At 41.7% G+C, this 25,278-nt stretch overlaps 1 protein-coding gene across 2 annotated transcripts; it reads right to left on the reverse strand.

The window, feature by feature from the left end:
- Nucleotides 1-3,505: 3,505 nt before the first annotated feature.
- On the reverse strand, nt 3,506-22,286 carry rnf34b (ring finger protein 34b). Of its 2 annotated transcripts, XM_053853782.1 has the most exons (8): nt 22,156-22,286; nt 16,529-16,747; nt 12,728-13,183; nt 6,745-6,807; nt 6,477-6,678; nt 6,380-6,403; nt 5,581-5,622; nt 3,506-4,313 (listed from the first exon to the last, which is right to left on the reverse strand). In XM_053853782.1, the coding sequence occupies exons 1-8, from the start codon at nt 22,159-22,161 to the stop codon at nt 4,129-4,131; spliced, it is 1,197 nt and encodes a 398-aa protein (XP_053709757.1). In that variant the 5' UTR covers nt 22,162-22,286; the 3' UTR covers nt 3,506-4,128. The 2 variants fall into 2 exon arrangements, with proteins under 2 accessions (XP_053709757.1, XP_053709758.1); XM_053853783.1 differs by lacking the exon at nt 5,581-5,622.
- Between the last annotated feature and the right edge of the window lie 2,992 nt (nt 22,287-25,278).

The following is a 25,278-nucleotide window of genomic DNA, read 5'->3' on the forward strand; positions in this document are numbered from 1 at the left end:
TCATTTATCCACATTTCTTCCGCATGTTTCTATGTGTGTACAAATGGAATGTAAGGACTCGTGCATGTGGTGCTTTTGCTTTCATATTATGGTGTTATTGATGAGATTATAGTCCAGTGGCAGAGCCCACGCTGGACTTGCTCAAACCCCTGGTGTTCCTCAATGACTGCTTGTTGGGAGGATGACCTCACTAATCCACCAGGCCCAATTGGGCCACACAATTCTCTTGGGTGAGTAGTGTGAGATTCAACCCCTGGGTCGGATCAATCTGTAGCTCTGCTGCACTTAAGCCATGTGATGAAGGACAAGAAGAAGCCTGAAGGCGGCATTTTGGATATCCAGGTCGGACCACTGAGACGTGCAGATGTTTCGACTCATTATTTCCAAAAGGTAGATGGACTCACTGGGATCCGGTCTTTCGGGAACCTGTGATGCCATCATCATGTCAGCACAAAATGAGTCCTACTCAACACAACTATAGTTATCGAAAACCAATGAACAAACGAAAACTACAATACAAAATAATTTTCTGTTGTAACTGACATACAAATAAAAAGGTTTACATAAAAAGTTAATGATCTGAAACTGCATTGTCAATTTATAAAACTAATGAAAACGAAGTAAAATTATAGCAATGTATTATTTATTTATTTCAGGTAGATGCATTTTAAAGTCATTTAAAACCTGGCCCTGCTGGTCTCTGCCGTGACGACCGGACCTGACAACGCTGACTAGCACGATGGTGGTAGTAGGGCAAAAGCGTCATCTTTCCACACTTAATGCATTTTTTTACAGGGTGTGTTATGTTGAGTTTTTATTACTATTTGTGTGACCTATTTCAATATTCAATCTCGTTCCAATACCCCAATATTGAAGGAAAAAAAAATCTAAAACAAATAACTGAAAGTATTTTTTATTTTTACAAAAACTGAAACTTGTTCAAACTTACTGAATTTGAAAGGCAAAAATTCAAAACTAAATAAAAACGAAAATTAATGAACAATCCTGAACTATTATAGACTCGGTCCCACAAAACTGACGACGAGGTTGTTCTTATTTGACCACATTGACAAAGAAAGCTGAAAACTCTCCCTGTGCTGGGATTTTCCCGACATAGAGGTGAAATAAATGTTATAAAAGTAAAGTCAAACGTTTCATTGAGAAAGCCACACAATATCGTTGAAAATGTTTCACTCGGTTTTATTGAATCTAATAAATCATTTTTCCTTTACCAAAATAAAAACATTCCAAAATATAAAGATCCGGGATTATGAGTTGATTCCCTCTGCGGACACTGTAGCTGCCGGGAGCGACATCATCGAGAAACAGCAGCATCAACGGTCACAACGGTGCGGGGCGGCAGACACGCAGGACAGAGCAGTGGGAAACCGAAAACAGGACTCGAGCAAGTCTGGGCCCGACGACAGCCAGCAGCGGTACATTCTATTTTTCCAAGCCACCACTCTTTCACCCCAAAAATAGCCAGACAATTTCAAGCTCACGCCAGCGATGACAGAAAACCATTTGCATAAATCAGAACTGCTTGAGCTACTCTGATGCAGACGTGTAGAAAAGGAAATAGCACCTCCTGGTGGTTGGACGGAAAGATGGCATCGCTCGCCGGATGTTCTCGGTGACACTGACAGTTCAGTGAAGCAGTTAAAATGCTGGCAGCTACATCAGAGAAAACGTCACACATGACTTTCATCCATTGACCCACACGTCTCTTGAGTGTGGAGTGACGGATCCATTCGCATCCTAGTGGAGGTCACGGCAGTGGCGAGCTGACCTCAGCAGCCTTCTGCAGCTCCTCCCAGAGATCAGAGGACACGTCCTCACTGGACCCCTCCACTGAAGGCTCTCGATTTGGAGGCGCCTCTCCCCGATGACTGAGCGACTCACCCTTTCTCTGGAGGAAATTCATTTATGCCACTTAGGTTCAGTCGACAGCCGCAACTCAACAGGGCAGGAATGTCGACGGCCACTTCAGTTTGAGTTTTGGCTCAGCTCTTTCTTTACTGAGCCGATCCGTCTGTTGATCTCATGCCTGTTGGGAAACGCTCCAGCAGACCACAGCACAGGCGTGCTCATGTCTACATTCAAAAATACTGCACTAAGTCAGAGTTCAACGGTGACAGACACGGTGAGAGGTGGTGGAGCAGATACCATCATTTACTGTCTTTGCCTTGGTGTCTCCCAACAGGGGTTGCATTAGCAAATCTATCTTCATCATCCTCTCACGTCACACCTCTCCTCTCTTTCACCACATTCAATAACCGCATTGCGTTCTCTACTTCTTGGTATCTCCAACAATCTTCTGCCAGCACGTCCACTGTCTGCCAACCTATCACACTGTCCCCAACTAGACATATATTCAGTCACTTCCAAGGAGTCTCCTATGAAGCCATGTCGCAGTGATAGTGGAGTACCCAGAGGAGAGATCCACGGGAGGCTGCGCCACAAAGACCCTGCTACTTGTTTAAATTATTACTTCAGTGAGTCACGTGATGAAATGAGAAAGTTGAAAGGGGCCGTTCACAAGGTGCAACTGCTTTTTGAATGATATTTTATACACGAGAAAAAAAAGGAATTTCAGGGAAAACCTAAGAAAAATAAATACGTAATACGAGTTATCAACCCATGAAAATGACACCACAATATTCTAGAGATGGGTCTCGCAACAGCTCACAGAGCAATCCCCGCGTGGGTGCGCGTACTGCTTTAAGACAACCACGTGACTGTGTGGGCTCGGCAAAAACGCGCCAACTGTGTTTAACGCAACCACTGAAACAATCTGACCTCACGGTTCCTTGTGAATGTCTTTGTGGATCTAGGGCGCAGCTCCAAGGGAAACGCCAGTTGTCTGCCGTGTGGGACCATTTTGATCTCCTGTCGGAGAATCATGTATTTATTTCAATCTTTACCCAGTTTGTCTCAGATTTTCGACCTGTCTTGTTCCATTGTAATTCAAATTAATTTCAAAGTATAATTTAATTTAGAAAAAAAACAATGGATTTTTTTTCTTAAAAAATATCGCATTATGATACATTTTCACATTATTTAAAGGTCGGTTGCCTGCAGGGATTTCTGATGTCCAGCAGGTGTCAGTATTCAGTGACACAGTATCAACACAGTATCAGCACAGTGTGCCATTGTGTTGAAACGCTTCATGATGCCTCATTTACCCATCACTACAATATTCTGATGAAAGAAAAAAGTGTGTAGCTGTCAGTCATGTAATGAATCATGACCTTCAAAGGGAATTGATTTTGTAAACAGCTCATGCCTTTCAACCAGAAAACAGACCGTTTTAACTTTGATCATCACATGTTGTTAAAATGTAGGAGGGACCGGGCTCCGAGCACAAACCTTTTGTTTGGTCAGACAATCCAGTCAGGTTGTCTCACTTCCATAACAATAACAAATATATGCTTTTTATATTTTATAATGTAGCTATATATATATATATATATATATATATATATATATATATATATATATATATATATATATATATATATATATATATATATACCCAAGTAACAATTTATGTTTCACTCCCATTTAATTTTTAAAGCTTAACACGCTCCTTCACGTTGTCCTCAGACTGAAAAGGAAAAGTAGGATTCTGCCACAATTCTTTCACGACCATCATAGATTTCAGTTTGAAATGGCAATGTTTTTTTTTTTTTTTTTCAGTAAGAAGGGCGTTCACTCACTCACACACACTCACTCACTCCACACATGACGCTGTGAAACTGAAAGTAAATATAAACTGAAGGCAAGTTCTCAGCATCCTGCACCTTCTAGTCGGTGAGGTGAGACGACTTGATGCACGTCAACAATAGATATCTTTATAAAACTCTCTTCTATGTGATATTGCACACTGAAGGCTCCAGCCTGTTGTGGCACCGTGTTGTCTCAAACCCTCTTGTGTTTCCACCCGGCTGTTCTTCAGAACCATCGCTGCTGAGTTTTAAACAGTCTCAGTCGGCCACTGGACAGATGAGGATGGGGGTGGGGTGGTGGTGGTGGTGGTGGGAGGGGGGAGAAAGAACCTGGGTGGGCTCCACAGTCTTGGGACCATGGTCCGGGGCAGGTGTTCCCTGCCTATCTTGGATCCAGCACCTAGGACTTGAAGACATGGACGGCCCGCACCACGTACTGCCTGCAGATGGGACACTCGCTCATCCTCTTGCCGCACTTTGTGCAGGTGACCATGTGACCGCACTCCAGCAGCACACAGTCGATGATGGCATCCATGCAGATGCGACAAAGGTTCTCGTCCGAGGCCAGCTGGGCTTTGACGCCGTCTGAGGAAGGAGAGTGTTGTAAGAAACAAGTCATGTGACCAGAACATTTTTAAAATGAGCATATACCCTCACACCTTTCAATGATGGAATTAACGGGTTCCATTATTGATTATTGCTCGGATTGGACACTGGGGGGCACTGTGGTCAATCGGCACAACATATACTGCACGGGGTTTTTAGTTGAGAGGACGTAGAATGAGGCAGCTCCACTGAGTCATGTTCCAAAATAGCCTGCTCTGACTTCAGTACAGTTCAGCAAGGCTGCGGTGGATTCAAGTAAGGGACATCACGGCTTCCTTTAAACCTGTGATTCTTAACCATAGGGCCGCGAGCGCCTCCTAGAGGGCCGCTAAAAGTTTTTTGTTTTACAGCTCAGTTTTACTCCTAATGTTTTACAACTCAGTTTTAATACATGAGCCACGTATGGTGGCAGTAGTGTGTCACTGAATTGACTTGACAACTGCAAATCTGTGATAGTTAACTATGGAGGAGTTCTTGAAAAGAAAAAATGAAGAAAGTTAAGCAGTTTTTGAAATTAATTTTATGGCGATACTTTTATTTACACTTTACTTATATCTTCTCAGGGGTTTACACAAAATATATTCTTTTATTTTATGATATTTAGACATGGTTTTATTATATTTGCTTTATTCAGAATTTTATTTTTTTCAGTTTGCATGAAGTGTATTTTTTTCGTTTTATCTTTAAATTTAATGAACATGACTTGCACCTGGTTCTGCAGCTGGTTGAACTTTTCCATGACAAATAAATATCTTTGCGCTGATCACATGGTTTCATGTCATTTCACAAGGTTTTGGTTTGTTTATGTGTAAGTACATTAAATATGGTTATTGATCACAAATGAAATCAAGAGTCATGAATCATTTGTTCTGGCACAGGTTCGCAAAAAGGTTCAGAACCCCTGCTTTAAACATGAAATGCAGTTCGTGTTTGTGACTCCTGAAGGGCCCTGTGTCGACTGCACTTCAAGCCCAGGGCCCCACAGTGTAATAACACCTGGAGGAAACGCTCAGCAGCACTCAGCTCATGTGATGGGTCATCGGCAGCAAAAAGCTCTAATGAACACTCATGGAGAAAGATGATGGTGATGATGAGAGACATGACACAACGTGGAGTCAGATGGCGGTGATGACTCAAGAGCTGTCAGGAGATAATGAAGTGGATGGAGGGGGACGACGTCTGCAGCCTCGTGCCTTCCCTGTGCATGCAGCAGTCACATGACACGGCGCACACAGACATGTCTTACCTCGCACTCCACTGTTGCACAGCGGAGGGGGATACGCTACAACTGGGGTTGCCATAAAGAAGTGTGTTAGTGTTTCGGATGCAGATGAGAAACAACAATAACATCACGCAGTAAATCCCGCTGTTCTTCTGGGATTACATTATCGCAAATCTACACGAGTTTAACGCACCATTTCTATTTAAACACATATACATCGCTACCGTTTTTAGTTGGGACAAGCCAAATTTGAAGGGCAAAAATGATAAAAAAAAAGCTAATATTCAGAGTGAGAAATCTCCAGCATATCCAGGGTGCCACAGGAACGGGGATGTGGAAAAGGATTACTGTGCTATTAAAAGAATCGACCAAACACCTCTGGTGATTGTTGAACTCAAAGCATATAATACAGCAATAATATGGCTACTATCGCTGTATTAGCAGCAGAAACTGCCTCAGAAGTGGCACATGTTGAAATATTGTGCTGGTACACACAACAGTACAGGACAGTAGTTATACAATAAACAACTTCAGTAAAAAAAATTAATGAATGTGATTAGTATTAAGTTGTAGTGTTGACAATCTTCGCAGTATGATAAGTATTAATGCCACAGGTTAATGAGGTAAAACTGTATTGCGATAGGACTAAAAATACACGTGGCAGTTATGATATCAGTACTATACATGTTATTATCAGTAGCTGATATCACATTGCTGTTGTAATAAAAGGCTAATGCATATCGCAGGAGTAATAATAGCCGCAAGAGCGATGAGATGATATGTAATGATAAGGCAACTCATGCGACTGACGTTATTAAATTACCTGCGGTTATGCTGACGTTTTCCACTGAAAGAAAAGGAGGAGCATGTCACTAGTTAGAGTAGAAAAGAAATCTTAGACTCAGAGGATTAAGACCTACTGGATTTTCTGTTCTGTTCGTTCTCCCTGTAGAGTCGATGCACACGCTCCAGCAGCTCCCACTTCTCACAGCAGCCGGAATAATTCACAAAGTTCCTGGCCAGGATCTCCTTCAGCTGCCGGACAGAGAGGTTCTCTATGGCCTCCTCAGTATCCAGGTCCGACAGCGAGGCCCTGATCCTCCTCTGCGTCGCCGGGCTGACCTGTCGGAAGCAAACGGCGGTTGTAAGCCAATACACACAGGAGCGAACAGAGCTCGTCGTCCCTACCTCGATGATGTTCTCAGAGTTATCCAGATTCAAGAGGGATGCTGTGGGAGTCCCCTCGTGCTCCTGTGGCAGCAGACACATCAAGAAAACATGAATACTTGTATGCCAAAACACCAATAAAAACACCATCAGACATATTGAGACGGTAAATCTGGCGTGTCACAAACAACAGGCTTGAAATGTGAAATTTACGATCAGAAAAGATGTAAACAGAAAATTACCCAGAGGAAACATGCGGATCATCTGGCTGAAGAAGAATAACTTTTTCCTTTACGGGAAGCTGTGAAGTTTTTTTAATGATACCCATCTGACTCGTAATGGTGTCTATTTATGACAGGAATATGATTTCAGATTTAACAGCCTCAGAGCACAACATGCTGTAAAGTGTAACATACTTAAAGACGTCTTCTTATCAGGCATATAAAAAAAAAGAGTTCTCTGATTCAAAATATGGGAAAAGAAAAATAAGAGCTGAAAAGGGAGTATGACAAACGTCATGCGTGTCAACAGAAACAACAAACTTTCAAAAGCTGTTACATTGTAACAGTAGTAGCTGTGGTTGTGCGCTGTGGCTGTTTTAAATAGCAGTATTTCACAATGGAGTCATGCTAGAGCTTTATCCACTTCTATGGCAGATGCAACTAAGAGTAGCTACAGTCATGGTCGTCATGTTTCTGTGAGACTAAAGGAAAAATATTTAGCGACAGGCTTTTAGCTAGGAGGGCGTTTGGGCATCTGCAAAACATGACCATAGCTTGGCCGCCAGATTACGCCAGTATATGGCGGCATCTGGTGGCCCTAGCTAAAAGCCTGTTTACCGATATATACTTTTTTACCCTCAAAGAATTTGCTGCAGGACTAGCAGTATTTGGCAGCTGTAACTATCACTGTAGTATACTAACAGTGGTGCTAATAGAGACTGCAATAATAGTTACTACCACTGCAGTAGTGGTGAGAATAGCAAGAGACAATTGAAATGGTAAAAACTGTAGACCTGGCAGTAGTGTCTGTAACAGTTGTCACTGCAGGAAAAGTGGCAGTAGTGGTGGCAGCAGTAATGGCAGTACTATCATAGTTAGTTGTGGGGGTAACAGGGTGTCGTCCTAAGAGTAGCAGTAGTGGTATTGCAGTGAAGTATTGCAGTGGCTGTCGCAGTAGTGGGTTTAGTAGTACATTTTAGCAGTAGCAGTATGCACAGTAGTAGCAGTTAACAGAGGCAGAAAGAACGTGAGAGAAAGTGGAGTATCTGAGAGAGGAGGAGCAGCTGTCGTCGGATGAGTATTAAAACTAGTACCAAACAGCTGTAGGAGACTGATGTGTCTGATCTTTGAATCCGAAAGATCAAAAGTGCAACGTGTTTATTTCTCTCAGACTGGAGGAAATATCAGCTCAGCTATCGGCACGTTAACTCTTGAAGCTGTCAGAAGGATAAGACCCAACTCAGTTTAAAGATCATTTCAGCAGTGAACTGGCTGTGAAGACGAAGAAAGCAAAGAGCCGTCGTTTTGTTCAAATGTACAGCTCAGAATTATCTCGGTTCGTGTGCTTTGAAGCGACAATATCGTCCTTTTATTGTTTTATCATCCTCGGAAGAGACAGCTGGTTGGAAGCAGGAGCTGGTGATAACGCGTGATATCATGCAAAAACAGCTTGGTCTTTGCTTCACGACGCTCAGGCAGACCTCAGTCTACTGCGTGTGCCTGTTAATAATGAATCCATCAGCTGCTGGAGCGCCTCCCTGATCAGACATCAGACCTTCCACAGAGCAGACTCCACCGAGACACACACACACCAGATGTATCTCTTCAAACTTTCTTCGACGAGACACTTTCATTCCACAGCTTTCAGTATAAATAAGCAACGCCCGGGGAGGAATGATTCTGTCAACAAGACCATCTCTCTTTGAATAACACGACTCAAACACTCAGGTAGCTGTGAGGTGAGGGACACCCTGGACAGGCAGACAGACAGCCAGACACTCATGCCAGCAGACAATTTGGGACGCAGATTAACTTCTGTATGGACTGTGGGAGGAAAGGTGGCAACATTCAGTGACACAGTATCAACACAGTGTGTTGAAACGCTTTATGATGCCTCATTTAGCCATTGCTAGTAGTGTCAATACGCATGCAAGTCTGTCAGGATCTCACTCCCAGATTGCTCCTCTTTATTAGCTGCGTGACACAACCTTCGTGGTTTGTAGACTGCCTCTGATGTTACTAACTCAGATCTGGTCCTGCCAAGTGTTTTCCAAACACCAAGTCAGCTGTACTCTAACAGGAGCCACGGCCTTGAGCTTTCGTCTTTCATCCATCCTGTCACTTCTTGCTGATGCACCCGTGAGAGCCAGTGGAGCTGTAGGGATGGCAGCACCACTCGTCTGAGTGTTTAAAGATGACTCAGCTCCACAGTAGCAAAGAAACCACCCAGTCCTTACACTTCAAGGTTACAGCCAGGGTTAGGTTACGGTCAGGGCTAAACACCAGGTCAGATTATCATATTAACTTGGCATAATCTCAAATCCAATAAACACACTGAAAGAGAAATGATGTCATAACCATTTGCGAAACACCACTAAATGTGGCGCGATAGAAAGCCCTCAGTGGCTGCTCATGTGTCGTGACAGAAACACACAAGCTGCCACTGGACCCTTGTTGGGATTTTTGCTAGCGTGAGTGGGAATGAAATTTGATCAGAGTGGTCTGTCTTTCCTGGTGATGTTATTATCACTGCAACACCAAAGAATAACATCCCACATGCCACAATTTTAAGCATTAACAGAGGAGTATTTTTTTGTTGTGGCTGTTGGATTGGGGTCATGTAACAAGTGGGGGGCAGAGGGATTCAACTCTTGACGCACTTGCATGTAAATTTGAGCAACTCTAGCAGTTCTCTCAGTGGAAACCAGGGTCTCTGCTTTCAGATGGTGTTTGAATTTTCTCAAAATCCTGTCAGCGCCTACAGACCCGTCAATAAAAGGTCAAATCCAACCTCTCTTGCAAGAGGCTACAGTGGCAGAAAAAACGTTTTCGGACACCCTTCAAATTTGACACATTCTCAGATATCATACATTTTGCACAGAAATCCTTTTGTGTTTCAAATGGAGTGGTTGTATTATATACAATTAAATTTTAATGTTAATGATAAATAATAACAAAGTATGGGAGGATTTGTATCAAAGGTGGCTCAAACTGGAACTGAACATTATATTCCAACTAACATTTTTGCTTTCAATTGTTAGACCACCTTTTTGTCAAGCTGCTTTAGGTTCCAAGGTGAAATGTGAATATTGTGGCTATGTTATAGTTTTCTTTGCTTACTGTTTGCAAGTAGATGGAACAGTGGCGCGTCCTTCGGGTACTCCAGTTTCCTCCCACAAGCCAAAGACATGCTCACTACGTTAACTGGACTAACTCTAAAATTGCCCCAAGGTGTGTGTGTGTGTGTTTGTGCGTGCGATCTGTCCAGGGTGTATTCCTGCCTCTCGCCCAGTAACCCTCCCCGCAACTCTGGTTAACTGAAAATGGATGTTTGCAGGTGAAACTAACAAAAAGTATCAGTTCAAAACTGATCCAAAATAAATAAACCATCACATCAACAAATTAATATTTCGCAGTCCAGCCATTAGCACGCAGTGCTAATGGCTGGACTGTCAAGTAGCACCATGCTGCTCTTTGACAACTTAATGTCCTGACCAGACGATCAGTAATGGGTCATATGTAAAAGCCCAGCTCATCATAGCTCTATGGCTTCTGGCTTAGCTCTCTTTGCCATCTTATACAGCACACCTGGGCCAAGTGCAAATACGGCCCTTTGACTGTACTGTATGTGGCCCTCCTGGAGTCACTGTAAAACTATAAAACTGACATTGTTGTTGTTGTCTCTGAAAGTTTTTTGTCTATTATGATGCAATTGAAACATAACTTTATCGTGTGATTATTTTTTCTTTGTTCCTCTTTTCTGTTGGCTATTTTCGGAGTGTTTTTTGTCCCTTAAAATACATCAGAATTTAAAGTAGATTTTGAAATGTATGAGACACATTGGTTTAATCTGTGGTTTAAATTAAATAAAACGCAACAAACTGACATTTTCTGTGCATTTTACACTGTAATTTCATAATCACACATGTCATCACTTGAATTTTATTATATCTTACACTTCTTTCTTTGGGTTTGACAGCCTCTCAACGGTCACAATATATAACCTGGCCCCTTAGGAAATTGAATTGCCCACCTGTGTTATACAGCATAATAAATGAGGAATGTATACTGTGTCCTGAGAAACCAATGTGCCCCATCCACCCTCATATTTTCACCAAGCTTGAAATATTCCAAGAAAATCCAAGCCAAGATAGAGTGAAGATATATGGTGGCCAGACGCACTGGACCTTCACTATTATTAGCAATAACGGCCAGCGTCTATGTTTTTTTTCTGGCCCACATCTGATGGTGACGCTCAGATGAACACAAACATATATGTACAACATGATCTTTCGCTAAATTTAAGACCGCTGACGTGCTTGTTTTCCGTAGTAAAACAGCTTTCAAACCAGTATGAAATGCATTAGTTTATTAAATCTATCGATTGCATTTGAGCAGCAGTCTGGAAAGTGGAGCGTAAGAGCGAGACAGCAATTTAATCATCCATTCATTTTTCATTCTTCTCCTGAGCAGGAGGGCGGGCAGTAAATCTCCGCTGTGTTTAGGAGAGCTGCAGGAAAGCAGTGGGAGTCAATAGCAGTCACATGTGCAGAGATGCAGTTTGTAAACCACACAGCATTGACCTAGTTTTGATTTGAGTCTCCTCTCCAGCATCTCTGCACCAGAACTAGTCTGGAGCGATTCGGTTAAGGAGGACCAATTCAGTGAGTAGCTGCCACTGCCTCTTGGGCAGGTTCTCTACCAGGACGTCCACGTGTCATGAATTCCTAGATTCTGTGAAAATTTCTTCTCTGGTGTTATTCAAACCGCCAAGATTATACAAATATTATCGAGACATTAAAAGAGCGTTAGTTTAAATAAGGTGATATAAAACCTTGATTATAGACACCATCGTGATTTATTGTGCTATTGTCAAACTGATGCAAAATAAACAATATTTTGTTGTTTAAATGTATGTATGGGTCCATCATTTGATTCAGTAATATACCAAATTTAATTCCGATTGAAAAATGTGGCTTCTTGTGGCAAATATTATTATACCGTTAAATTAATAGAGATTAATTCATCACAAATTCTCTAATTAGATTATTTTTTCGAATCCCGCACCTAATTTTATTACATTTTTTCAATAAATTACTTTTTTTGTTTTGTCAGATACAAATCAAATATATGAGCATAACATATATTTACTGCATTTGATTGACATCAACTACGAAAATAGTTTGTGATTAAATGTGATACAAAGCCAAAAAACGAGTTGTTCACATATTGACATTAGATTTTGTCAGACATGAATGGTCTAAACAAAAGCATCCTGCAGAATAGGTTGTCTCAAGAGAGGTAGGTGAGAGATGCATGTGCAACTGAGTGTGTTGTTGGCTGCAGTCGTGTTGCCCCAGGGAGTTCTCAACCTGCGAGTCTGTTACATAACTGACTCAGCACATGTAACAGAACTAAAAAAGGCAAAGGGCTTAAGCCGCACGGCTGGTCGGCAAGATCTGCGCTCACACAAACAAACACACACACACACACACAAACTGACGCACAGACTCACGGACAAAACTAATACAGCTGTTTCCAGATGTCACGTGGAATGCGGCTGTGGTGTTTCTTTTTTTTTTTTTCAATGAAGGGATGAACTGAAGAGCAGATTGACAGAATGTTCATTCAAGAGAAACAAAAGCAGATGGAGGAGGGAATAAAAAGAGACAAAAAGAGACAAAGCAGCGCTGGAATGATGCACTGGAGAGTGTGTTTGTTTGTCTCCGCAACACTTGGAGGTAAATTAATGATGTGTGAGGGAAAGAAGAGTAGTGTCAGACCTGGCTGGTGGTCCCTGAGCTGTCACTGGGTGAGAGCACGACTCCCTGAGAGGCAGAAGCCACAGACTGATCAGAGGCGGAGTGAGCCGGGGAGGGAGGAGACGCTGCGTTAGAATGGAGACTGTCTGTGTCGTCGTCGTCCTCCTCTTCCTGCGGGCCTTCGTCCTCCTCCTCCTCTTCGTCCTCCTCGTTCTCTTCCATCACAGGCCTGGGGATCTCGCTTTGCCCCTGGTGACAGAGCACCAGGTCCACCAGATCTTCCTTTTCCCTGCATGTGTCGGTGGGGATGTTGCGCAGCAACAGGTACTGACGCAGGTCTTTGACCCGCAGCTGCATCAATCGAGGTCTCTGGAAGGCGGTTCCTCGCAGGAGGTGGCACGTGGTGCAGCAGCGCAGGTTCTCCTGGAGAACCGAGCACAGGGCACAGAAGTTCTTCTTACAGTCGCAGCAGACGTGCTGTCAGGAGAGAGCAGACATATCAAGTCTTAACATCACCCAACTAAACACAGGCTGAAGTCCAAAAGCACTTTGAGTGACAGATAACCTTTAAGGCAGAGGTAGTGAAGCACCAGTTTACCAGCTTCTCCTGGAGTGGGCGGAGCAATAGTTAAAATAAAATTTAAAAAGTCACCACTTTGTGCAAAGTTAAAATATGAGTAAACATATGGGAAAATATGAGCAACATGCCAACAGAACTAATAATACTGTCGGTTGATTCAGATTTTCCATCTGTAACATGCTAAAAGAATAGCAATGTAAATGTATGCCCTAAAGAACAACACAATGACTGTGGAGAACGCACTCAGATTAAGGAAGAAGTGAAGCTGTGAGTGATTTTAACAAACAAGTGTGTAGTAATAACAAGATTTAACAGTGCATCCAGGTACCTGAAAGATCAAGGTACTAGTTTCCATACAGGCTGGCTGTATTGTTTTACAAGTATACAAATTAAAAAATAGAAATCTTGAAAAAGAACCCTTGATAGCTGAGGTGGGGATGGACACCCTGTTACAATACTTCAGTACTGTTTTATTGCTTGTTGGAGCATGAATTCACATTAGGATGAATGTCTAAGCATCAGACTCGGATGGTGGTAACAAAGTTCACATGGCCAGTTGTTGAAAATATCTCAGGCCTTGTTGAAACAACCATCTGGCATGACTTTAACACTAAATTTGCAATCCTCCTCTCATCTCTGCTCTGCTTCCTGATCTGTCAGCCACTTTCTATAGGAGGGACGAAATACAGGAAAAAGAGAATCATAAAGAAAATACAAAAAATTCATAAAAAAAGGACTGGATGTTAATATGAAAATATACAGGTTATTGGTACTTTAAGATGACCAAACAGATTATTTTAATATAACTAAAGTGTAAATAAAAAACATGGGCTTTATTGAACTTATGCAAAGAGTGTCATGCATATTATATTAAGAAAGGGAAGAGATGGTAATAGAACACTACACCCTCGGAATAAAAAGCATTGAAGATTTGTTTTATTTTTATAAATACATGTAATTGAGGCAACATTTTCATGGAAACAAAATATGAGACATGACGAATGTCCTGCCCAGCTCCAGTTATGTCCACTTCCTGTTTTATTTTAAATTCTCTGATTTCCTGCTTCTTCTACTAGCTTGTCTGACTGTGAGTCACCTGTCGCAGACTGACGCCCCCCACCTTCGCCCCTCCCCTCTCTGAAGTAGCTCCACTGGCATTTTCTCAAACAGGAGAAATGGTGTAAATGTAAAATGACAAGATAAAAAAAAAAACAATTAAAAGAAAGATTATGTGAAAAAAGTACCCTTTGACTCCTCGACTTCCTTAAGAATACAAATGAAGCAAATCCATAACTCCACGATCTCTGGCTGAGGGACGTCTGACATTTAAAGAGTGTATCATGGTCTGCTGATAAAGCAGTCGAGTGGATGTGACACTTCAAATAGGCGAGAAAAGAAGGTCGTCCTCAGTTCTGCATGTCCTCTTATCACTCATTCACAAATACGCTCCAGTTCACGGATAGCCCTCCTCTCACATATGGTTCCTCCTCCGCCGCTTCACTTCGCTCTCAATAGAACACACGCACACAGAGAGGCAACCTGGCATCAGAGAGAAAGCAGGTGTATGTATGAGGATGGAAGTGCGTGTGAAGGGTGTCAGACTGAAGCACTCACTTCAGCTGAGGACCTGGAAATGTCAGAGAGAATGAAAAGAGCAGAAAGTCTGTGAAACTTAGGCGTAATCTAAAAGTCGGCAGACCTTCCTTAAACACTTCCAAGAGGAAAGTTGGGTTTATCTGAGAACAATCTGCCTGCTCTGGCACTGAGTTAAAAACTGAATTTTAAAATGGATTAGACAAAACATCGAAATTGAACCATAAGTCGACTGATCATTTTTAGTGACTATTCATCCCCATTGATGTAGTTTTCCTCTGTTTGTTACAGTGAATTTGCTATTTATATCAATAAATATTTCAGCGTGGTCTTTGAACTTGAACTTGCAACGCGTTATAAGACTTCCACTACAAATCCAATACTGTAACAAACACTATTTTAGTGGGCCTTTGTATTTCATGTATTTCATAAGTATTTCATGAAACACAATATGGCACTCTGGATGAGCAGTGATGTCCTCAAGTGTGACATGCTTGATCTCTCACCTTTATAATAAATACTTCAAACCTAACACAGTAAAATGCATGTAGGGCAATAGCATTAAAGTCACAGCTGGGTGAAATTCAGTGGCTAGGTTAAAAAAAAAAAAAAAAAATATATATATATATATATATATATATATTAGGGGTGGGATTCAATTTTAAAAAAATTATCTCGTTAATTCGACAATTTGTGATGAATTAATCTCATTTAATCGCAGTTTAATGGTCTAAGAATATTTGCCACAAGAACCACATTTTTCAATTTGAATGAATTTGGTATATTACTGATCAAGTGATGGAGCCATACATACGTTTAAACAACAAAATATTGTTTATTCTCCATCAGTTTGACAATAGCACAATACATCAGGATGGTGTCTATATTCAAGTTTTTATATCACCTGGTTTAAACTAAAGCTCTTTTCATGTCTTGAAAATATTTGTATAAGAATTACCATTGCCATAAGAATTTCAAGTACATTCAGAGTAGTGGAAACCCTGGCCATTGTGTAGTGAAAAACATCCCTGAACCAAAGCAAACAGAAGCTTTTGTTTGCTTTGGTTCAGGGATTCCTCCATGTTTGTTGTTGTTGTTATCATCCTAGCTGCCACGTGTCTTGTGCATCAGTGTGATCAGTGGACCAGGAACTCCTGCACTGACAAAGGTTCCCTGTGGTCTGGAGAGCAAACTGTTACATTAAATGCAAAACTGTTAAATTATTTTTTGCTGTAATTAATTAATTGATCATAATAATGTTGTAATTAATTAGTTATAATGAGCAGGTTTTATAAATATATATATATATATATATATATATATATATATAAAATCAATATAACAGGCTGTATAATACGATTATTAAACGTAGCTTGTTTCTGCGGCTCACATTTTATTTTTCATGGAGGAGTCACGTGTTTATATTTTGTGTGCAGGCGCTGTCTCAGTAATTATAGATGGCAGTGTTGCCTTAAATGCACCGTGAGTGCTCCGAGGCATCTCTGCCCTGTGCACACTACCATTACATAATTCTTAAAAAAGATGACTTAACGTGGATGTGAAGGATTATCCGGCATCCAGCTCGGTGTTTTCCTGTCCACACAATAACAAAACTGGACGTGGAGCGTCAGCTCTTTATCACTGCTTACCTTGCGTCTGAAGACGGAGAAGGCCAGTCCACAGGCTTTGCACAACTGACCGGCGCTCCCTGAGCTGCTGGGGGGGTAGGTGGAGTATCCCGCGCTGGGGGCGAAGCGGAAGGGCCCCGCACCGGCTCCGAAACCTGGCTGCTGGGCCCGCACCGTGCCAGTGCCCATCACTTCGTTCAGCAGTCCGCAGCATGACGCCCACATGGACGAAGCCCCCGCCTTGGCAAATGGTTGAGAACATGAGACCAGTCAAAGTGGTGAAAAATGGGACCAGCAAGACTTGTGTCATTATACCAAGGCCAGAAAGACAAAATTAGATGACATTTTCTCTCATTTATTAGTCATGAGTATCCGACAAAGAATGATCGATTGCCTCATTAAACCCACTCATTTTCTGGGTTTATTATTTTTATATGAAACCTCCTGATACTGGAGCCAAACGTCATGAACCATAATTTTCAGTGTCAAAAATGTACACACATGAAGAGACCTTTGGAGCGAAACGCTGACACATAAATTCAAGAAGAGAAACAATGCAAGAAGCAAAGTCAGGTTGTTGTTGGTCTTGAGCAGAAAAAAAGACAAGATCTGAGAAGAGATTAGAAGGACAGCTCATCTGGAGACAGTTAGGAAGGTCAGACAAATAGACGTTTTTGAGGGGAGAGGCAGAGGACAGTAGCACATGCATGTCTCAAAGATGAAGCCATGACAGTACACACCGCCTGTACAGTGAAACTGTCAATGGCTCTCGATGAGGCGCTGAGCCACACGTCCTTCTACTTACTGTTTATATTTTGTTTAGAATTCCACCACCAAGGAGCGTGTTTTTGTTGCTGCTTTTCTGTCTGTTATTTGCGTAATTCAAACTTCTGAGCACATTTAAGTGAAATCTAAGGGATAAGGAACAGATTATTTAATTTTGGCAGCGTCCTCCTGGATTGAAGGTTTGGAGGGAACCATCATTGACTCTTCGGGGTCTTCCCAGCTGCTGCTCACTCACTGCCGCTCAGCTCCATTCAGAGCGCGTAACAGGAAACCTGACCTTATAAAACACAGCATGCAATTGAATCACTGAAATAAATCAACATCATGTCAATGTGGTGACAAAATATGTTGTTCATTCAACATTTTGTAGAGGGTTATTGGGCGACATCAGTTGACAACTCAGGAGTTGTGTTATTGTGCTTTGCTAGTTGACATCACATTATTACATTTTTAGGCAAGAACACGCTAATTTGGAGGCGAACATTTAAAAAAGAAAGGGCTTGAAGCAGACACCCTGGGCATTTTGTCTGTCCTTTGTAGGACATACACAGACATCAAAAGAAACACAGATTCCGTGTGTTGATGATATTCAGCAAGAAAAAGACCATCTCAGCCAACGACTGGATTAACGACAGAGGCGTTATATTTGCCTCCAACGTACCAAGTGGAAAAGTCAGCGAGGTGTTTTACTGACCACATGACAACGGGTCATTGCTGAAGAGAAAAGATGGCGTGATGGGAGGTTCTTTGAGCATACTGATGAGAGAGGGAGGGTGAGGGAGGCCAGCAAGGAGAGAATATGTCTTCTGTTCCTCCTCCTCCACCCGGAGGAATCAATAGCTGACATGAGCATAATGTAAACCCTCCGTGGTCGGCGGCTCCTCGCACCAAAACAAAGGAATTCACAAAGTCCCGTCACATCGTCTCGAAGGCCACCGTCCACACCATCCTGTCACAAATGCCCTGTGATCTGACCTCACCCATCTGCTTAGGGAGTTGTTATGTAACGTCATGAACCGCTATATGTGCAGTCGCAACGTTGGGGGGAGGGGGAGGGACTTCCCTCTGCAGCTCGGTGGACGGAAATTGGCTTTTAAGACTGTTAAATTCACCTCAACTGGTGTTGTCTTCAGCAGCATTTTGGTAGTAGGTCAACAAAGCCGCATTTATTTGGATGAGCAAGGCTTGAGAGGGAGAAACTTGGCATCACAGAGCAGTTCACCCATCTATATCAGCTTAGACCCACTTGGTTCTAACTTAAGATTAATAGCAGCTTAAACATATGACTTTCAACTTATTGTCACTTTTGTCCTCTCTTTGGATAAAACTAAATTCATCATTTGAAATGTTGCACAGCTAAGGTCAAGTAAATAAAAGTTGGATGAAGACGATTTTTCCAAATATTTTTGATGTTATTTTTAACAAAAAATATATTCCCAGATGGCTAAAATTCTACTGAATAAATCAATTTAGAGAAAACCTTAAATAAAAACAATTATCTTTTATGTGGCACACAAAAATATTTATCTACTGCATATTGAAGAAATAAAATCACAGATAATCACATTTCATTAAAAACATACAATTTCACATGAATTAATTACATCCTTCAGTGTTAAAATCCACTTGAGTTTTATTCGGTATAAAAGACAAACAAAAATTTAATTCCAGTGGACAATTATTTTGTACTTGGTCACTGTCATTTGACTAAAGCCATTAATCCAAATTAGATTAATAATAAAACCACTCATATTAAACCACAAACTAATTTCTAATAACTATGAATTATTAGTGCTAATAAACTGTGAAATGAATTGCATAAAGCAACAGAACTTCCGTCATGTTCAGTTTTGCTTCAACTACACATAGCTGATAGACTTCACTTCAGGCATGAAAGTTGTTGAACTATTGAGCTGTTGTGAGGTCGCTCAGGTTAGACGCTGAACTCCATCTGTGGGCGTCATGAAGTAAAAAAACAAAAAATAACTTTTGCTAACTTACTTTTACTGGAAGAAGGTTAGAACTCTAGGAACAGTGCGCAGATAATCAGACTCCAGCACAAACAGAAATATTTAGATTCTACTAATGCCTTGTAATAAATGTCTAGTAGGAGGAGACGTGACAAAGAAGGCTCAGGATGGAGTGGAAAAAGGATTCTGGAAGACAGACACAGTTTGACGACCAACAAAAATGCCATCCTGCCAAAACCACAAACTAATACTCGCAATATTTATGTACTTTGGGCTCACCTGTTCCCTCAAATGTGTCACAAAATGCCCAGTTTGGAAATGTAGCTCTCAAAACGTATGTCCAAAGAACTGAGAAACACTAACCCTTAGAAAATAACAAGGGTTACTGAGGATTTATTAGGGACACATGATGCACATTCAAAACCAGTAAGGGTGACTGGTGACACTGGGATCTCATTGTTGCTTGAGGTTCAAAATATTGCATTCAAAACTGAACGATCTTCTTGGGGCAGAAGGATTTTTTTAGCGTGACTGGATGGGAGTGAGAGCGAGAGAGAGTCCAAATAGGTCACATGGATATTGTAACCCTATGACTCGGGCACATACTCATATATACCCCTAGTGTCCAAGATCACAGGACGTTATTATGTGAATCTGCGCCATGCATAAATAGGTTTCTGGGAGTAGTAGTCTGGATACTTCTTAGATCAGCTACTGCCCACCTGACAATGTGCGTACAAAACTTCCATTAATATAGACAAATTAAGACAAACACAAATTTGTGTTGAGTTGGTGCTATTTCGGTGCTACTCACACGACAATGACGGCTAAATAGTGAACTACAAGATGTGACAATCAGAGAAAAAGGCAAAAGGATTGGATTCTCAATCTCTCGCTCTCTTTCTGACTTTTAATTTCCTCTGTCTCTCCTCTGACTTCTCTTCCTGTTTGTCTCTGGCATCATACAGTATGCCAGTGTTTCGGGGGCAGAGCTCAAAAATGGAAAATAGCCCAGAAAATAAATGACTCTATTATTGGATTTAGTCTTAAACTGATGACTGAAGTAGTAAAAGACTTACATACACACACACACATTGAGGGGGTGTGTGAGCTGCTGCTCCCAGCTGATAATAAACTCTGTAAATATTGGGAAAGTTTGGTCTCGTGTCTGCAAAATAGTCCAAGCTTTGTTCTAAAAGCAGAGGAGGACTCGAGCCGGGGGGGAATATTTTGGATGAAGCGAGAACAGAGCAGCTGTCTGAAAACACAACGTCCAACACCGGCCCAGAGGGATCGCTGAAAACATCTCTTCATGTTTCTAAAAGACAATCAGACCTACATTTCTAAATACAAAATATATACAAACCAGACATTACGCAATCATTTTTTCGCTTGACCAGATCAACAGAGCACAGTTTTAAAATAGAGAACAGACTTTTTTTACACATCTAATCTCCTCGTAGATATTTTTTCATTCTGAATAGGAGCCGAATATTCTTTGAACATTTCACATAATCAGTTTGCACATCAAAACTGAATGTCAACAGAGACGAGTGAGGAGGAACCTCACACAACATCAAATGTAATCCTGCTGCAGTATCCATTTGAACAATATATTATCTGAAAGAATTGGCCGCCATGAATGTTAAAATAATAACAGAAGAACTCAATGCATGTTTTTTTATAGTATTTATTGGAATGAATTCCCCTTGTTTGGGCATGAGAACTGTTTTTATCTGTACTTTAGCTGCAATTATTGAATTATCATTGTCATGGCTTTTGCTGTTAATTTATCCACATTCACAATCAAAATAATTTCAATTGTTGTCAGTTTTGCTCACGACAAGCTGACACTAAACATTGTAATGTTTAACACAGGGCAAGTTCCTCTTACCAAAACATTCAGAGGGAGGACCTGCACATAGTTTTGTAGCATTACGTTATGACAGAATGATACAACCTTCCTATTATATTAAACGTGTGGTCGACTGTTGGCAGTTGTGCCACGTGCCTGTTGGAGGAACATAGTTTCCAAATGTATACATGTATCTTTTACATATAATCCACATGACCATTATGCTTCCGCACTGCACGACACAAGTTTCCTCACTATAGGATGAGAGGAGAAAATAATACAAATTACTAAATGCAACATTTAAAACGACAACTACCTAAATAAACGTATAAGAGAAGGCGAGTTGCCATTCCAACCAAAAAGACCAGGGCAAAGGGTCACAATTGGGACCAAGAACCTCACAGAAGTGAGTCCTGTTATACGTGCTCTCCGCAGCTTCTTAGCGCGTCATGTCCACTCACTCACCGTCCCTCATCAATAATGAATCCTACTATTGGAATTGGTTAAAGCTCGACACCACTCAGGACTGAAAGATTCTAAAGAGCCGCCTCATATGCGTGACAGCATCTATGATCCATCAGTCACCGCGGTGACGGTGACAGAGCCTTTACCTGCCGCGGTCACCCCAAACCACCAATGACATCATCGCCAGCGTCTTCCTCACGCGCTGTGGTGCAACCACTCTCCCACACCGAGGAGACCCCGGTGTTCCTCCACCAGCTCCGACAGCAGGGGTGAATCCCGAGCATCCCCGCGCACCGCTCACCCTCCGACCGCAGCCATCTCATTACGGCGGATTACAGTCTGACGGAATGAATGGCTCCAGTCCACGGTACTATCACAGTTGGCTCACCAGGACCCTGCACAATGCGCCTATAGCATGTATCTGCACGACAGACCGACGAGCGATGCAGCAGCTCAGGCTAACAAGTTCACCGGATCCCCGTGAGAACACCATGCACACACGGACATGAACTGCAAAAACAAAATGCAGGTATCCCCAAGCGTTCCCAGGAGGAACGAGCCGCGACACTTACCTTCATTGTCCCTCTAGACCGAGGAATTTGCCGAGTAATGTCAGAATCATTGCAAGTGCAGCGGGAATCAAACCATGACGTCTTCCCTCGTCCCGGCTGCCAGTATGTGTGTGCGTGGAGTAAAGAATAACGTAATGTCCAAGAGGAGGAGCGGCCAATCACAGCAGAGAAGGGGGAGCTGGTCTCTTAACCAGCCAATCAGAGCGGAGGCACGAGACGAGTGGGCGGGTCTCGTCGTGCGTCTATACGCGTGTGCATCTTGACAGGTATGTTACACTGAGTTCTTTTACTGTAATGGGATGGACGGTGTGTACACGTCAGGTCTTAATTCCATTAACATTCATAACGTTTGCAGAACAGTTAAGCAGAAAAGTTAAGCAAAAAGAAAGACGGAACAAAACAGAAGAGCCTTCATATAATGTGAAAACCTTAATTGCATAATAATAATAATAATAATAATAATAATAATAATAATAATAACAATAATAATAAACGCCTACAAACGATGGCAAAATTGAGAAAAGATGTGATAAAAAACAATGCCATATATAAACAAGCCAAAACGACCTACATTGGAATTAAATATAAATAGTAAAAAACAAAAAACATACAGTGTCTGTACGATTAAAGGCACTTGGTTTTAATATTTGAGATTGTTTAAATGTAAATGGGATGATGATTTCACCCTCAAAGAGCTTATATTGAACACGTACTGCAGCATGCAGCGCTATTTCAGTTGGTAAATACGTCTACAATCGTATTTACTGCCGCATTTAGCTCAAGCGTGTGTGTGTGTCGGTGCGTGTACATGTGCACTACAGTCTGCAGTGTGGAGATTAGAGGATTTTTATTCCTATGCATGACCACTTCCCACTGTGAGCCCGCAGGGGGCAGCAGAGCTCCCCCGCTCCCCCTCCTCATTATTATCATTGAGTCGCCAGTGGCCCTCAGGGGACAGAAGTTATTCATGCTGCTCACTAACCATGAGCTCACTTTATTATGATGGCAGGGGAAGTATCACAGGACCTGTTTCTGCCGCATCAGGACACAAAAGCGAGGAGACGGTGTCTGGGCCGACATCGAAGAGTATCTTTAAAACCCCTGCCTCTACTCTACTAAACAGTGAGCCCGCTTTGTTGATTTTACTTCACACCGGTGTGTGTGTGTGTGTGTGTGTGTGTAGGCCCCCGAGGGGCAGCAGTGACACACTTAGCAGCTTTAGATTTGACCTAAATAGTCCTCCAAGTTTTCTTTCAGGTCGGAAAAAACATTTTTACTTTGGACGATGAAGTGGCAGGCGACTTGACCTCGACCAGCAAATATTCAACTCTACTGTTGACTCCATATTTAATCACAGACTTTCCACCCCTTATTAAATGCTGGATTGCAAAGGCCTCAGCAGCTGTTTTCCAGCCGCACCAACAACACCCGACTGAGGGATGTGAAGTGTTGCTATAGGCCACAGGAGCCTGGACCTGTGACTTCTCACTTGTAACTGCACATGCTTTCATTCCTTAAAAGAAGCCCAGAGGACTCATCCAAACACACGCCAACTGACCCGACACAAAGTCAACTCATAATAAAAATGAAGTCAAAACATAAGGCTTCTGAGTCAGCACTTCTTTTGCCTAACAGATAATGTCAGGCTTCAGGTTGATAACCTTACTATCCCTCTTCCTCGCAGCGAAGCATGGCACCATGAAGTGCTGATCCTAAGTCCTGTCGCTCCAAGACCCTCTGCCCCAAAACATCAAGTAAGGGTGACTTTAAATTGCTTAAACCTCTGAGTGAGTTTCCATCCATTCACACCCAGAGAGAGAGAGAGAGAGACTATCGACCTTTCCAGGGTGTCCTCGAACGCTCTTCCCATACAGGTGGGCGGGGCTAAACTCAACCCTGTCTGGTGAAAACGGATCTTTCCAGAAACCTGCTTGCGATACAATAATTTGTCGGCCGAGGGCGCTGTTGACTTTAGAAACTTGGTCAGACGCATTGTACAGTGAACTACGTCAACTCTCTCTCAATAAGCTCTCAATAAATTATAGAAATCTGACGTCTCCGTTGTCTCATAACGAAAAGCCTCAAAAGGAAATGGACTCTAATAATAGTGCAACATGGCAACAGCTACATCCAAACGTAAAACAGTGCGCTAGACGATACGTATAAAGGGCTGTGTTTTCTTCACGCAGCACTGTTGATGAGCTGCAAAGTTGCACCGAAGCTTGAGCGCCAATAAAGCACTTTGTAATTGATCGCGTCCGCCTGTCACCAGAACATGTTTCACTTCATGATTTTCACTTGCTCTGACGCTCCAAAAAGGCAGTCCTGCCAAACAGGCACTTAAAAACATCTCCCGTCGTCTAGTGTTACATTAACTTTGTCAGCTGTCAAACGATTGTTGTTCAGACGTGTCCAAGTCTGGACTACTTATGTGTAATGACAGCATTGGCCACCAGTGGGTGGAAGAACGCTGTTAAAACCGCGTGTAATAAATAATAATAATAATAATAATAATAATAATAATAATAATAATAATAATAATAATAATAATAATAATAATAAATGTATCATCTTTTTTGGTTAATTAATACTGCAGAATACGTACGTTTTTTATAAACCTTAAAATTATTATTATATAAAAATAACGTGGATTATCAGACCTCTGACTAATAGATGAATCAGACTTTTTCAGTATTTTGCGTCATTCTTTTTGGCTTCACCATTTCATGACTCTCTTCAGAGCGGCATCTAACTGCTGTTGTCATCATTATTATGGGTGATAAATAAATATATAAATTATTGTCAACTTTGCTTCCAGGACAGGGCTGACAGATCCTACCTCCTGACACTTGCTGTAGTCTTGGCTTCAAAGCATGCCCCATTCTCCAGCCAGGATTTATTCATATTGTTAATTTCGATTTTTAAAAATCTCTTATTCCCATATATTCCCTTACATCCCTTCATCTTTCAGTTGTATCATCTGATCAGGACATTGATCTGCTTTAAGTAGTTTGTTTCAATAACCTGTGAAAAGTCAAAATTAGATAAGCAGGACATTAACTCTGTTTTGTTCCCAAGCAGAAAAAAATCTGGACGATTTTGTCAAAATACATTTATTCAGCA

This window comes from Synchiropus splendidus, chromosome 1 (assembly GCF_027744825.2).
Source record: "Synchiropus splendidus isolate RoL2022-P1 chromosome 1, RoL_Sspl_1.0, whole genome shotgun sequence".
Taxonomy (NCBI): Eukaryota; Metazoa; Chordata; class Actinopteri; order Syngnathiformes; family Callionymidae; genus Synchiropus; species Synchiropus splendidus.